The 17,223-nt window shown below is 41.1% G+C and overlaps 1 protein-coding gene across 2 annotated transcripts in view; it reads left to right on the plus strand.

Moving 5' to 3' along the window:
- LOC120985613 (death-associated protein kinase 2-like) overlaps window positions 1-10,279 on the plus strand; it is an 82,679-nt gene extending 72,400 nt beyond the window's left edge. For both annotated transcript variants that reach the window (XM_040413645.1, XM_040413644.1), the window contains exons 6-10: window positions 1,799-1,847; window positions 1,935-1,961; window positions 7,452-7,604; window positions 8,649-8,694; window positions 9,131-10,279. In XM_040413645.1, coding sequence (XP_040269579.1) covers window positions 1,799-1,847; window positions 1,935-1,961; window positions 7,452-7,604; window positions 8,649-8,694; window positions 9,131-9,778 — 923 coding nt within the window. In that variant the 3' untranslated portion in view covers window positions 9,779-10,279. The remainder of the gene's footprint in view (window positions 1-1,798; window positions 1,848-1,934; window positions 1,962-7,451; window positions 7,605-8,648; window positions 8,695-9,130) is intronic.
- Window positions 10,280-17,223: the final 6,944 nt, after the last annotated feature.

The raw sequence follows: 17,223 nt of genomic DNA on the forward strand, positions 1-17,223 counted from the left end.
TTTTGGCTTGGATTTCAATTCTAAACAGATGTTAATTTGCAATATGTTGTAGAACCAAGTAAAAAAAAAAAAAAAACGTTTTTAGGGCTCATGCAGTTGAGCATAGGCTGTCCATGCACGTATCGCAGACTTGAATGAGTCAGCAATCCGCAAGATCTTACTCGGTACGGAGCAGAGGCACGTATCAGAAGCCCACTATGAAGTGCGCACTGCAAAAAAACAGAACATTATATTGCCGAACATTGTATTCAAGTCAGTGGGTCCACATCTGCAAATGGCATTCACATGGCCAGTGCCCGTGCATTGCGGACTGCTATTTGCGGACTGCAGCACAGGCACGGCGTACACACGCTTGTCTGCATGAGCCCTTGGGCCCCTTGCAGACGAGTGTTCCTCCCGCAGCAAGTCCACATCGCAGCACCCGGCCTGACCTCCCAGCACTGACGGTATTCACATAGCATTATATTGATTTATGATGCTATGTAACCCTTAGGCCTCTTTCACACAGGCGAGATTTCCACGCGGGTGCAACGCGTGAGGTGAACGCATTGCACCCGCACTGAATCCGGACCTATTCATTTCTATGGGGCTGTGCACATGAGCGGTGATTTTTTGCGTTACGTGAAAATCGCAGCATGTTCTATATTGTGCATTTTTCACACAACGCAGGCCCCATAGAAGTGAATGGGGCTTCGTGAAAATTGCAAGCATCCGCAAGCAAGTGCGGATGCGGTGCGATTTTCACGCACGGTTGCTAGGAGACGATCGGGATGGGGACCCGATCTTTATTATTTTCCCTTATACCATTGTTATAAGGGAAAATAATAGCATTCTGAATACAGAATGCATAGTACAATAGGGCTGGAGGGGTTAAAAAAATATAATAATTTAACTCACCTTAATCCTTTTTGCGCAGCCGGCATCTCTTCTGTCTTCTTCTTTGAGGAATAGGACCTTTGATGACGTCACTGCACTCATCACATGGTCCGTCACATGATCCATCACCATTGTATTTTTTTTTAACCCCTCCAGCCCTATTGTACTATGCATTCTGTATTCAGAATGCTATTATTTTCCCTTATAACCATGTTATAAGGGGAAATAATACAATCTACACAACCTTGAACCCAAAACTGAACTTCTGTGAAGAAGTTCAGTCTGGGTACCACATTCAGTTTTTTATCACGCGCCTGCAAAACGCATTGCACCCGCGCGATAAAAACTGAACAACTGAACGCAATCGCAGTCAAAACTGACTGCAATTGGGTACCTACTCACGCGGGTTTGCCGCAACGCATCCAGACCTTATCCGGACACGCTCGTGTGAAAGAGGACTTACAGTTCTGGAATGTATTGGATAACACTGGCAGCATTATGCCAGTGTTATCCAATACATTCCAGAACTGTAAGGGTTACATAGCATCATAAATCAATATAATGCTATGTGACCCCCCCCATCACTGGGAGGTTAGCCTGGGAGCTGCGTTGCGGACTCGCTGCGGGAGGAACACTCGTCTGCAAGGGGCCTTACAGTCAGCGTCTGCAATGGCAGGATCAAGACATCATATCAAAAAGAATGGTGCAGACAAAAAAAAGTGAAGCAGTTATCTATTGCAGCAAATCAAATCATCTCTTTCATTTTCAAAGCTGCGCTGGAAAAGGAAAAATAGAATTGAATTACCGTATTTCTATCATGTAGGACAGGATGTCTTCTGTTAACAGTGGCAATGTTCCTGCCTGTCTAGAAGCAGTTGTTCTTTTAATATTGAATATTTAATTTTGTAAATTAACTTTTCAGCTCCTGAAATAGTGAATTATGAACCACTAGGACTGGCTGTAGATATGTGGTGAGTTTTTTGTTGTTAAGGAATATATAAAAGAACGTCAAAGGGACCTGGCCCTTTAATACTAAGCATTTCATTTCTCTGTTTTAGGAGCATTGGTGTGATCACATACATATTGTGAGTATACAAGGGTTGGGTGAAAATATATTGGGTGGCCCAGGAGACTGGAATCAAAGCCAATACTGGCTAGGGGGTATACTGCTGCTCCATTGCTGACACACATTCTTATCTATAGGCCAGTGTCACCGGAAGCTGTCAGTGACATCTAGCAGGCAGCTCTCAGCCCCGTAAATTGTTGGCAGGCAGGAAACAAGAGACAATATCAGAGGATTCTGCTTCCTGAACTACCTGATGGAATGCCCCATAGTGTCAATGTAGCAGAAGATTAGCAACTAAAGCAAGCAATTAGTGAGAATTAAAACTAGTAGCTGCTTGTCTGGAATTCTGCTTTAACCCTTTCTACCCCAGGCCAGTTTTCAACTTCCTGCCCAGGCCATTTTTTGTAAATCTGACATGTGTCACTTTATGTGGTAATAACTTTGGAGCACTTTTACTTATCCAAGCCATTCTGAGACTGTTTTCTCATGACACATTGTAGTTCACTACGTAAATTTGAGTCAATATACACTGCTCAAAAAAATAAAGGGAACACTTAAACAACACAATGTAACTCCAAGTCAATCACACTTCTGGGAAATCAAACTGTCCACTTAGGAAGCAACACTGAGTGACAATCAATTTCACATGCTGTTGTGCAAATGGGATAGACAACAGGTGGAAATTATAGGCAATTAGCAAGACACCCCCAATAAAGGAGTGGTTCTGCAGGTGGTAACCACAGACCACTTCTCAGTTCCTATGCTTCCTGGCTGATGTTTTAGTCACTTTTGAATGCTGGCGGTGCTTTCACTCTAGTGGTAGCATGAGACGGAGTCTACAACCCACACAAGTGGCTCAGGTAGTGCAGCTTATCCAGGATGGCACATCAATGCGAACTGTGGCAAGAAGGTTTGCTGTGTCTGTCAGCGTAGTGTCCAGAGCATGGAGGCGCTACTAGGAGACAGGCCAGTGCATCAGGAGACGTGGAGGAGGCCGTAGGAGGGCAACAACCCAGCAGCAGGACCGCTACCTCCGCCTTTGTGCAAGGAGGAACAGGAGGAGCACTGCCAGAGCCCTGCAAAATGACCTCCAGCAGGCCACAAATGTGCATGTGTCTGCTCAAACAGTCAGAAACAGACTCCATGAGGGTGATATGAGGGCCCGACGACCACAGGTGGGGGTTGTGCTTACAGCCCAACACCGTGCAGGACGTTTGGCATTTGCCAGAGAACACCAAGATTGGCAAATTCGCCACTGGCGCCCTGTGCTCTTCACAGATGAAAGCAGGTTCACACTGAGCACATGTGACAGATGTGACAGTCTGGAGACGCCGTGGAGAACATTCCGCTGCCTGCAACATCCTCCAGCATGACCGGTTTGGCATTGGGTCAGTAATGGTGTGGGGTGGCATTTCTTTGGAGGGCCGCACAGCCCTCCATGTGCTCGCCAGAGGTAGCCTGACTGCCATTAGGTACCGAGATGAGATCCTCAGACCCCTTGTGAGACCATATGCTGGTGCGGTTGGCCCTGGGTTCCTCCTAATGCAAGACAATGCTAGACCTCATGTGGCTGGAGTGTGTCAGCAGTTCCTGCAAGACGAAGGCATTGATGCTATGGACTGGCCCGCTCGTTCCCCAGACCTGAATCCAATTGAGCACATCTGGGACATCATGTCTCGCTCTATCCACCAACGTCACGTTGCACCACATACTGTCCAGGAGTTGGCAGATGCTTTAGTCCAGGTCTGGGAGGAGATCCCTTAGGAGACCGTCCGCCACCTCATCAGGAGCATGCACAGGCGTTGTAGGGAGGTCATACAGGCACGTGGAGGCCACACACACTACTGAGCCTCATTTTGACTTGTTTTAAGGACATTACATCAAAGTTGGATCAGCCTGTAGTGTGTTTTTCCACTTTAATTTCGAGTGTGACTCCAAATCCAGACCTCCATGGGTTAAAAAATTTGATTTCCATTTTTTTATTTTTGTATATGATTTTGTTGTCAGCACATTCAACTATGTAAAGAACAAAGTATTTCAGAAAAATATTTAATTAATTCAGATCTAGGATGTGTTATTTTTGTGTTCCCTTTATTTTTTTGGGCAGTGTAATTTTCCTTTATTTATTAAAAAAAATCCCAAATTTACCAAACATTTGGAAAAATTCACAATTTTCTAAATTTGAATTTCTCTACTTTTAACACAGATAGTAATGCCTCATAAAATAGTTATCAGTCATCATTCTCCATATGTCTGCTTAATGTTGGCATCATTTTGTAAATGTCATTTTTTTTTTTTAGGACATTAGAAGGCTTAGAAGTTTAGAAGCTATTTTTCAAATTTTCAACAAAATTTCCAAAATCATTTTTTTAAGCACCAATTCAGACATAAAGTGATTTTGAGGGGCTTGCATAATGGAAACCATCCATAAATGACCCAATTTTAGAAACTACACCCCTCAAATAATTCAAAACTCATGTTACAAAGTTTGTTAACCCTTTAGGTGTTCCACTAGAGTTAAAGGAAAATAGAGTCGAAATTTCAAAATTTCATTTGTTATGCAGATTTTTCATGTTAATCAATTTTTTTCTTGCAACACAGCAAGGGCACGTGGCAGTGGTCAGAAGGAAAGGAGCGCCATATGGATTTTGAAGCTAGAATGGTTTTTAGGCACCATTATATATTTGAAGAGACCCTGACGTACCCCTACAGTAGAAACCCTCAAAAAGTGACCCCATTTTGGAAACTACACCCTTCAAAGAATATATTAAGGGGGGTACTGAGCACTTTGACCTCCTAAGCGTTTTACGGAATTTGGCTGTGAAAATTAAAAGTTTCATTTCTTCCATTAAAATGATGCTTTAGCCCCAAATTTTTCATTTTCACAAGGGATAACAGGAGAAAACGCACCTCATAACTTGTTACCAATTTTCTCCTGAATACGGCAACACCCCATATGTGGTGGTAAACTGTTGGGGGGGCACATGGCAGGACTCAGAACGGAAGGCTTTTGCAATGCAGATTTTAATGGATTGGTTTATGAGCGCCATTGGTTTTTATTTTTTTAAGTTGTATTGTCTTACATGGGGCTAATTTTTTGCCAGATGAGGTGACCTTTTCATTGCTACCATTTTAGGGTACATAAGACTTTTTGATCGCTTGGTATTACGCTTTTTGTGAGGCAAGGTGAAAAAAGGCTGTTTTGGTTTAGTTTTTTCTTACTTTTTTTACAGTATTCACCTGAGGGCGCATATAATGTGATATTTTTATAAAGCAGGTTGTTACGGATGCGGCGATACTCAATATGTCTATTATTTTTATTTTTGTTAAGTTTTACACAGTAAATGCATTTTTGAACAAAATTAAATCTTGTTTTTGTGTTGCCATTTTCTGACTGCCCTATTTTTTTTATTTTTCTGGTGATTGTCCTAGGTATGGTCTCATTTTTTGCGGGATGAGATGGCGGTCTGATTGGTACCATTTTGGGGTACATAAGACTTTTTGATCGATTGGTGTTACACTTTTTGTGAGGCAAGGCATAGTTTTTTTGTTTTTTTTTCACAGCATTCACCTGAGGGGACATCTCATGTGATATTTTTATAGAGCAGGTAGTTACGGACACGACGATATTGAATGTGTTTATTATTTTTATTTTTGTTAAGTTTTACACAGTAAATGCATTTTTGAGCAGAATTAAGTTTTACACAGTAAATGCATTTTTGAACAAAATGAAATCTTGTTTTTGTGTCGCCATTTTCTGACTGCCCTATTTTTTTTTTTTAGATGATTGTCTTAGGTAGGGTCTCATTTTTTGCAGGATGAGATGACGGTTTTATTGGTACCATTTTGGGGTATATATGCCTTTTTGATCGCTTGGTATTACACTTTTTGTGAGAGAAGGTGACCAAAAAAATTGCTGTTTTGGCACAGTTTTTTTTTACTGCATTAACCTGACAGTGCGGATCATGTGGTATTTTTATAGAGCCAATCGATACGGACGCGGCAATACCTAATATATATACTTTTCTCTTTTTTTTCTATTTTTTCCTATTTTTTTTATTACTTAATGATGGGAAAAGAACGCTTTTTTTTACTTGAAACTTTTATTTTTTTATTATGCAAAACTTTATTTTAACTTCTTTTTTACTTCTTTTTTTCCCCACAACTTTTGGGGGTCTGTGTAATGCATTGGCTGTAACTGTATCACTCACTGTAATACACTTACAGCTTACTGCCTGTGAGATCCAGGGGGCTGGATCTCACAGGCTAACAGGGAAGGCAGCCACAATGCCTAAGGAAGGCATCGGGCTGCCGTCCCAGCCATCGGGTCCCCGTCACAGCAGCGCTGGGACCCGATGGGGACAGGGAGGTAACTCCCTCCCTCCACACACCCCGCACATGCCATAGTGAGGGTTAATGCGCCGCCATTGGTGTTTTCACTGATGCCGGCGCATACAGGAGGGGTCCGGCTAATGGGAACAGCAGCTGATTGGGCGGGCGCAGCTCCTGCACCCGCCCGATCAGCGCGCCGTAGTACTACGGCGCTGGTCGGGAAGTCACTTCCTGCAGCACCGTACTATTACGGCGCTGGTCGGGAAGGGGTTAACCTCCAGCCTGGAGTTATGGTATATTACCGTCTGAGACAGCTCAACCTGATGATTCATTTATTATAATGATTAGAGGCAAAAAACATTTACCTCATATGCAATATAATTAATTGCCTTGTGTGAAAGTCCTTTCAAATTGAAACCTCCAATACTTTCATTTTAGGTTGATTGCTTCTTACTCATATGATGTCCTTGAACTAAAAGAAATTTAGAAAAAGTGAAAGTTGCATCCATATTGAAACATAAGACTGCAGGAAAGGGTCATGATTAACTTCATATATCCTTACATTTCACAGTAAAACAGTAAATCAGTAAATAGACAGGTATGATAGATAGATAGATAGATAGATAGATAGATAGATAGATAGATAGATAGATAGATAGATAGAAGATTGATAGATAGATAGATAGATAGATAGATAGATATGAGATACTGTAGATAGATATGAGATAGATAGACAGGTATGAGATAGATAGATAGATAGATAGATAGATAGATATGAGAGAGAGAGAGAGAGAGAGAGAGAGAGAGAGATAGATAGATAGATAGATATGAGATAGATAGATAAGATATGAGATAGATAGATAGATAGATAGATAGATAGATAGATAGATAGATAGATATGAGATACTGTAGATAGATATGAGATAGATAGACAGGTATGAGATAGATATGAGATAGATAGATAGATAGATATGAGAGAGATCCCTAGATCGATATGAGATAGATGTGAGATAGTGAGATATGAGATCGATAGACAGACATAGATAGATAGAAATTAGATAGATAGACAGACAGACAGACAGATAGGAGATAGACAGATAGATAGAATTTGATTTGTTATACACCATCAGTCACTGCCCATTCACTGTTCATTTTAATTGTAACCTTTATTATTCAGGTTAAGTGGAGCATCCCCATTCTTGGGGGAGAACAAACAGGAGACCCTTTCCAACATTACAGCAGTTAACTATGAGTTTGATGAGGAATTCTTCAGCCATACGAGTGATTTGGCCAAAGACTTTATCAGGAAGCTGCTTGTGAAGGACACAAGGTGAAAAGTGAACAATGACAAAACACATTCTTGTAAAGGTTTTAGCAAGATAAACATTGGAAATGGGTTGAATGCAGTTTTGTAATAGGTGCAGTTTATTTTGGACAAAAACAATGTGTACGTCATTTTTGGATCTATATCAAGTGAGGAAAATACTAAATGTGCTGTTTATCAACACTCTTCATTGTTGGGGGCAGAATTAATTCCATGGGGAAGCCTAACAATGAATTACTTGAAAAACCACATGAAATGCGTGCCCTGTGAAGTCAGTTATTTTCTTCCTTAGATCAACAATAGTAAGATATGCCACAAATAATATACAAGGAAATATAATTATAGCCCTAATTAGGAATTTACTGTGCCTCACATAGCTTTCCTAAATTGTAGGCATTGTCTTGCCATTTATGGAAGCAGAAAATCAGTAAATGGAGCGCAGTACAGAGTTCACTGAAGCCAGCTCTAGCCATTATAGGGAAACATGGATCCAGATAATGTCCTTTAATCATGTGCTTCTCATCTATCCACCTGTGTCTTGGCATACAGTAGACATGTAGACAGTGCCAGGCTGCTTGGAGTTTTGCTGTGAGGCACCGGCATTGTAATACACTACATAATGATATGTGCCACAGTATTGACCCATTTCTTTCATGTAAGTAATGCAGTGAATTGTTTTTCCAACAAAGCAGCAATTGTTTGAGATAAGTGACCCAATCAAATTATACAAGCTGGACAACAACTCCAGCAAACAGAGGACAAAACGCCCATACAAAATCAGGACATTGGAACAAAAGAACAAATGCTTCTAGTACTAGGGCTGTTCACCTTAACTTTTGGGATTGGAAGTGTACTCGAAGTGCTGTCACTGTTATGAGCTAGAGGGACTTCATAATGCAGGCTTCTTTATGGTGGCCATGGCCAGGTAGGACAGCAGCGGACCTCCACAGGAACACTGAGAACTATGTTTAGGAAGCAAAAAATATATGATGCTAAAATCTAGGGCTCACATCTTCAGGTTGTCACTCATAATCTGTATCTTTTCTTCAGGAAGCGCCTTACTATCCAGCAAGCTATTTCACATCCGTGGATAACAGTGAGTGCAACAATCTTTTTACCCTTGCATGAGAGTGATGTAACATGTAAGATTCCATCAAGTCGCTATGGTCTGATGGTTGTTAGGTCTTTAGGGTTGAAAATACTGTATATATGCCACTTTCTTAGACATAGTATTTAGGCAGTGTTGTAGAAGTTTGATACAAAAGCTTTGTACTCTACTAACAGACTGATACTAATTTCATTTGGTCACTTTTTTACCGTGCTGCATTTTCTGTCTGTGGAAGCCTCACTTTCTTACACCCTGACCAAAGATGTGGACTACTGACCTGTTCACAAGTGAAGCATGGCGTGGTATGGGTGTGTAATGTTTTATCCATATCTGTGGATTCCTTACCCGGCATGAATATATGCACCCCAGTTTTCAGAAACAGTTATAGACTTGTTTTGGTACTTATGTCTCCTTTTTACCTAAGACACTTCAGTCCAAAGAGGAGAACAAAATTCATGATACCAAGAGGACTGCCATGCGGAAACTGAAGGCTAAGAGATTAAGGGAATATACAATGAAGTCTCATTCCAGCATGCCACCCAACAACACATATGTTAATTTTGAGCGCTTTGCCCAAGTAGTGGAAGACCTGACTGGTGCAGAAAAAGAACTCAGCTCGTTGGCGACAAACTCTGATTCCCTCCAGGAGGATATAGAAGCTCTGATATCTATCTACAATGAAAAGGAAGCTTGGTATAAAGAAGAGAATGAGAATGTGAGACATAGTCTTTCTCAGCTCCGATATGAGTGTCGTAAAGTGGAGTCCACGAAGAAGAACCTTAATCATGACATTCACTTTGTAGAAGCCAGTGTCGAAAGTGTTGCTGGAAGGTACAGGGATCTAGAGTCACGATATGAATCTCTGAGCATAGAAATTACAGAGGACCTTAAAAGGATTCAAGACTTAGTAGATGGATTCCCAGAAGGAAATGCTTGTTATGGATGTGGTAACTTTGGTACTGTATTCAACAGAGATATAAGTGAGTCATTCATGAATCTTCTCAATGGATCATGCAGCGAAGATCTTTTAGAACGCCTAAACCTCAGAAACACAGACTTTAGGTTGCAATAGACCCTATGATAATTGTGTAATGTGTTCATATGTCGAAAAAAATGTTACATATTTGCTTATATATAGATATTGTGTATAAAACGGAATCTATTTTCTAGACTATTTATTACAATTATATCTTGATACATGTAATGTTGGCTACACACTGTACTTAGTCCAGAATTACATCTTCCCCTAGCAATGACCTGCAAAATGAATCCAATTTAATTCTAATCATTTTCAAGTCTGCTGCTACTGATAGCCTAATTACAACCACAGATCATTGTGTATATATATATATATATATATATATATATATATATATATATATATATATTCATATTGTACATAAAGTCCAGACTGCAGACAACATAAAGCAGGGAGAGGTGAGTAGATTGATATACTGTAGTATATACGTACTGTAATTTTGGGGGAAAAGTATATCTTGTATTTAGCTAATTTAGGTACCTGCTCTTGCTATACAGAGGAGTCCAGTGGGTGGTCCTACAACTGATTTACAACTGATTTACACAGGATATATTATTTGATAATACAAATTTATCTTTAATGTAAAGAAATTTCATAAAAACATAGCAGATATAGGGAAACACTCAAAAAAGAAAAGAAAAGGTCCAGACATTATAGATATATATGTCATATAAAATATCACATGCCACTAGTGCACCACCACACTTTTATTTACACTTGTAGCATAATATATTATACAATGTGAGGTTAAATCATATATTATTTAGTTTTCTGTGGTTTGCTGCTGGTATTTTAGGGCACATGTGCCATTTTCTCACATGGTTCCATTGTTAGGAGCTGTGCGCTGCCACAGTACATGTTGATATGTCATTATGGGAGGATTTCAGATTGCTCTGCTAATCAGAGCAGAGGTGCAGGCAGTGGCATGCCTAGGGTGTTTGGCACCTGGGGCAGGTCCTTTCTCTGCCCCCCCCCCCCCAATACTTTTAAAAATTGTGCCACCTCACAATAGCATTGCCCTCATTGTACAACCGTCACAATAGTTATGTCCAGATATGTGCCCCCTAATATAATCCACATTGTGCCCCCCTTAAAGTACTCATCCCTTCATTGTGCCTCTTTCACAGTAGTAATGCCCTATCTCTGCCCCCTTCACAGTGGTAATACCCTCTTTGTGCCCCCTTGCAGTAGTTATTCCCTCTATGTGCCCCCTTCACAGTAGTAATGCCCATTGTGCCTCTTTTACAGTAGTAATGCCCATTGTGCTACCTTCACACTAGTAATGCCCACTCAGTGCCCCATTATACTTATGCCCCCTCACAGTAGTTATGCCCTCTCTGTGCCCTTTCACATTAGTAATGCACTCTGGGCCCCCTTCACAGTAGTAATGCCCATTGTGCCCCCTTCATAGTAGTAATCACCACTTTGCCCCCTCCACAGTAGTAATGCCCTCTGTGCCCCTTCACAGTAGTAATGCCCATTGTGCACCCTTCACAATAGAAATTCCCATTGTGCCCCTTCACAGTAGTAAAGCCCCCTGTGTCACCTTTATAGTAGTAATTCCCTATGTGGCCCCTTTGTAGTAGTAATGCCTCTGTGCCCCCTTTATAATAGTAATGCCCTCTGTGCCCCCTTTATAGTAGCAATGCCCTCTGTGCCCCCTTTATAGTAGCAATGCCCGCTGTGCTCCCTTTATACTAGTAATGCCCACTGTGCCCCCTTTATAGTAGTAATGCCCGCTGTGCCCTCTTTATAGTAGTAAAGCCCTCTGTGCCCCTTTATAGTAGTAATGCCCTCTGGGCGCCTCTATAGTAGCAATGCCATCTCCTCTGTGCCCCCTTTGTAGTAGTAATGCACTCTGTGCCCTTTTGCCCTTTTTTTGGTAGTAATGCCCTCTGTGCGACTTTATAGTAGAAATGCCCTCTGTGCACCTTTATAGTAGCACTGTCCTCTCCCCTCTGCCCCCTTTGTAGTAGTAATGCCCTCTGTGCCCCCTTTATGGTAGTAATGCCCAATGTATTTTTATAGTACCAATGCCCTCTCCTCTGTGCGCCTTTATAGTAGCAATGCCCTCTCCTCTGTGCCCTCTTTGTAGTAGTAATGCCCTCTGTGCCCCCTTTGTAGTAGTAATGCCCTCTGTGCCCCTTTATAGTAGCAATGCCCTCTGTGAGCCTTTATAGTAGCAATGGCCTCTCCTCTGTGCCCCCTTTGTTGTAGTAATGCCCTCTGTGCCCCTTTGTAGTAGTAATGCCCTCTGTGCCCCCTTTGAAGTAGTAATGCCCTATCCTCTGTGCCCCTTTGTAGTAATAATGCCCTCTGTGCCTCCTCTGTTAAAAAAAAAAGAACAAAAACACAGTACCTACCACCTTGTCCCATTCCTGAAGCTCACATCCCTCTCCCCTGCAGACACAGATCGCTGTGCAGCCCTGTGTGGGAGGAGCGCGATCTGTGCCTGCAGGCTGAATGGTGGAGCAGGGAGAGGTCTCCATGCTTCACCATTCTGTGCGCCACCGGCCTGAAGAGGAGAAGGAGCGCAGGAGCTGAGCTGTCAGTGAGTGACAGGACTGCATCTCCTAGTGCTCCAGCAATGAGCGCTTCCATCTGTATCGATGGAAGCGCTCATTGCTTCTGGCACCCGGGGGGCGGATCTGCCTGGTAGGGTTGATTCTGCTGATTAAAACAACACCTGGATGACTAAAATCTGTGGTACCATTCCAGAGAAGACAAAATGTATGGTAATTCTTAGGGGTGCAGCTCAGTTCTTTCGTTTTTTTGCATTTGCCATCATGTTGGTTTTGTCTGACCTTGTAATCCCACACATGCTCTGTAGATTCTATAATTGGCACACATGCAGTATATCTTAATCGGGTTTCCCTGTTACTGAGATGGTTACTAATCTGTGGCACATGAGAAAACATAGAGAAAACTTGAACTAAGCACTAATTTTGACAAGATTAGCCACCTAATTAATGTGTATGGGTCCCACAATGGGAAACACATGGCAGTTTCTTCGTTCCAAGTTTCTTATTCAACTATTCCCAATAAAATAAACATGCACGCTCAGTCAAATTTGGAGAAACAAGTGTTGGACTCATTATTTAATGTGCATGCTCGTCTTTAGATAATCAGTTGGGTTGTCCAGAGGAAGGACCTCCACCTGCCAGATATTTATCCTGTGGACATATCATTAATGTTGGTTGGGATGCCTTTGTAATTATCTTTATTATTAGAGCCATTTAATAAGAGGAACCAGTAATCTACTTGACAGACCACTGTATGTACAGCAAATGGTCCACTATGTCCACTATAATAGTTCACTGGATCACTGAACTGTAGATTATGTTAAGATTTCACAAGAGTAGTTTCAGTCAAATGATGTTATAACATCTTATTATTTTATTAAATATAACTATAGAAGATATATTGCATTAATGATAGAAACAATGGCAGCAGAATAATTATGATATACAAAGAGCCAAATCACACTCATTGACAAATGAACGTTCTATGTGTGAATGTAATGATGATATAAGTAAGTTATTAGAATATTGGAGCGAAAAGATACGTTAATTGGGGAAAACTGTACAGTTCAAAGGATGCTCTAGTACCCTGTTGGCCCACCTCTAGCCTGGATGCAAGATGAGATACGATTGGTCATGGAGACATACAGGTTGTGTATGGTGTCCTGTGGCACATTTGGGATGTGTAATGAAGATGGCAGACATGGTCTATCTGGACTGTCTGAAGCCTGTTCACCATGTGTACGTAGTTTCACATTACCGGTGTTCCCACCACCTCCTAACAGCTAGGTCAGAACAACCTAGAAGGTGGGCAGTTGAAATTACAACAGCATCAAAACCGCCATCCTGCTACTCTCTGTCCAATGATACGCCCTCTCAAAGTCTGTCAGCTGGGCAAAATGTCTGCAAGTGTGTCACAGAGGCATGTCTAGCAGTCAACAATGACTCACCAAAAGTTACACTAGCCAAAAGTAGCTTCTGAAAGCTTTTTTTCTAGGGCGGGGGGGGGGGGGGGGGAGCACTTGTATGCCCTCTTGTGGCAAGACTCAGTGTCTAATCAAACCACACCTGCAATCATTTACATATCTGCCTGAGAAATAACTGCATGCCAAGTTGGCACAATCTGACATTTGTATTTTGGTGTGTTATTTATTTATTTGTCAATGAGTGTATACTGTAAATAGCATCTCTATAAAATTAAGCAATCAGTATGTTACAAAAATCAATTGTTCCCTCAATTTACAATAACTTCAGCTTACAATAACTGTTTCACATCTGTTGGAGATCTATTAAATGGGGTTTCCTGATGCTAGATATTGATAATCTATCCTTAGGATTGGTCATCAGTATCAGATCAATGGGAGTCTGACATCTGGGAATCCCTAGTGATCAGATGATGTTGGCAGCCACTAGTGTCAGAACTAACACAGTGGACAAAGCGAGAAGCTTTGAATGGGCGCTGAACTGCAGGAACCCAGCACTACCACTACATAGATAACAGACAGGGGCGGAGTGGCCATACACCCTAAAGGGACCAATGCCTTCGGGGCACTCGAGCCCTGCTTATGGCTGCCAGTTGGATACCTAACAATCTGATGCTCTCAGTAGTAATTAATGCTAGGAGCATCAGGTACTTGTGTGCCTGGCCAGTGGCCACAGGTATCCACAGGTGCCTACCTAAATTCAACTGGATCACAGTCCTCAGGACTGTGATACAGTTGAATACAGCAGCCGGGGCAGTAGTATTTATAGAAGAAAGAAAACCCGCAGCTCAAGCTTAGGTAGAGCTCACATTCAGAGTAAACAAAGAGTGTCTTTCAGATAAAGTTCCTCAGATATATTACTTCGGTTCTCACATAAATCGATGCTCTAGTCTCCTAAGAATAAAAGAAAAGACGACCCGACATAGTGAAGTTCCGCTAACTGAGTATAAATATAGTAATTTAATGTACTCACAAGATCCATAAAATAACATTCATTTAAAATGTGCACATTCTCTCCTCAAACGCCCGACCCGGGTTTCGCCTCTGCTTCATCAGGGGCACCTGTGGACTTGTCTTGATTGCTCCTTTTTCAAGTCACTGTGGGCATTTCTACAGCCCGTATTTGCATGGTTATAACATTGAAGATATACATGCTCATTTCAAAGCTGATTTTCACATGGTTATAACATTAGAAAAATATATACTGATTTCAAAACTACCTTCTTATGATAAAACCCAAATATAAAATTAAAATTAGACCAATATACTTATAGAAACCTTTCCATTTAAAATATAGAGATACGTTTAACTCTATCTCCACTTCCCATAGAATCACATGACCAATCTTATCCATTCAACGTTCAATCATTGCTTCTCTCAATAAAATATATAAATTAACATAACTTCATCATATCTTTCTTTATCGAGGATCACTACCCCTCCCCCTTATCGGCCGGCTTGACTACAATATGTTCATTTTTCTCCAACGATTTCAAAGCCTTTCTTTCCTCATAGGTTAAATTTTAATAAACAGGTTGAGGGTCTATCTTCTCCAGTTCTTTTAATAGACCCCTTTTAAAAGCCCCAATACATTCATTATTTTTTGGTTGTGGAAAAAAGTTCGATTTGTTCCGAAAACGAGTGTGTATAATCGATCTGTATTGTTTAATCTAGGGTTGGAGGTAACGTATTTAACTTTATTAAGCTTCCTTATAAAATGATGAATGTCTGAATTATGTAGATTATCTAGAATGCTGAATTATGTAGATTATGTCAAAAAATGTTTTGAAAGCAAAAGCAGATGTCAAAGCAAAAAAACATAGGAAATATATTAAGATATCAGAGAATTATCAGTATAATCTAATATATAAAGCTGAGTGTATGAGTGTGTGTATATGTATGTATGTCCGCTAAATGAATCCGCACCGTCGCATTTACAATCACGAAATTTGGCACACAGGTACATCAGGTGTCCGGGAAGGTTTTAGACTGGGTCTCAGCTCTCTAGGATGTACCGTTCCTGAGATATTCCCAAAAAATGCATTAGCCAATAGAAGCTTGGTCACATGACCCTTATCAGCCAATAGAAGCTTGCAGGCCGTTAGCCTCCACATACACAGTTTTACTCCAGGTTTCCATTACAACCCAGCCAGTTTTCTTCACTGCTGTAGGTGAGCTTTAACCTCTTCAGGACACAGGGCATACCAGTACGCCCTGATGTCCTGGTACTTAAGGACACAGGGCGTACGGGTACGTCCTGTGTATTTCCGATCACGGCGGGCGGTGATCGGGACCCGGTGCCTGCTCAAATCATTGAGCAGGCACCTTGGCTAAATGCGCCATGGACCCCCCTGTGTCGGTGATCGCCGCAAACCGCAGGTCAATTCAGACCTGCGGTTTGCGGCTTTACCTGCGGTTTGCGGCGGCGATCGGCGGTGCCATCGGGTCCCCATGTGGCTGTAGGGGGGACCCGATGGCATGGAAGGCAGCGCGATGCCTAAGGAAGGCATCGCGCTGCCTTCCGGTGATGAGCCTGTGAGATCCAGCCCCCTGGATCTCACAGGCCGGAAGCTGTATGACTAATACACACAGTATTACTCATACAGCCAATGCATTCCAATACAGAAGTATTGGAATGCATTGTAAAGGATTAGGCCCCCAAAAGTTCAAGTAAAAATAAACAAAAACGTAATTTTCCCCAAATAAAGTAAAAAAAAATTGTTAAAAAATAACCCCTCAGATGAACACCGTAAAAAATAAAAAATAAAAACTTTTTTGTCACCTTACATCACAAAAAGTACAACAGCAAGCGATCAAAAAGGCGTTTGCCCACCAAAATAGTACCAATCTAACCGTCACCTCATCCCGCAAGAAATGAGCCCCTACTTGAGACAATCGCCCAAAAAATAAAAAAAACTATGGCTCAGAATATGGAGACACTAAAACATCATTTTTTTTGTTTTAAAAAAGCTGTTATTGTGTAAAACTTACATAAATAAAAAAAATATATACATATTAGGTATCGCTGCATCCGTATCGAACGGCTCTATAAAAATATCACATGACATAATCCCTCAGATGAACACCGTACAAAATAAAAAATAAAAACTGTGCTAAATAAAAAAAATTTTTTGTCACCTTACATCACAAAAAGTGTAATAGCAAGCGATCAAAAAGTCACACGCACCACAAAATAGTGCCAATAAAACCATCATCTCACCCCGCAAAAATCATACCCTACCCAAGGTAATCACCCAAAAACTGAAATAATTATGGCTCTCAGACTATGGAAACACTAAAACATGATTTTTTTTGCTTCAAAAATGATATCATTGTGTAAAACTTACATAAATAAAAAAAAAGTATACATATTAGGTATCGCAGCATCCGTAATAACTTGCTCTATATAAATATCACATGACCTAACCCCTCAGGTGAATACCATAAAAAATAAAAACGGTGTAAAAAAAGCCAT

This window comes from Bufo bufo, chromosome 1, assembly GCF_905171765.1.
Source record: "Bufo bufo chromosome 1, aBufBuf1.1, whole genome shotgun sequence".
NCBI lineage: Eukaryota > Metazoa > Chordata > Amphibia > Anura > Bufonidae > Bufo > Bufo bufo.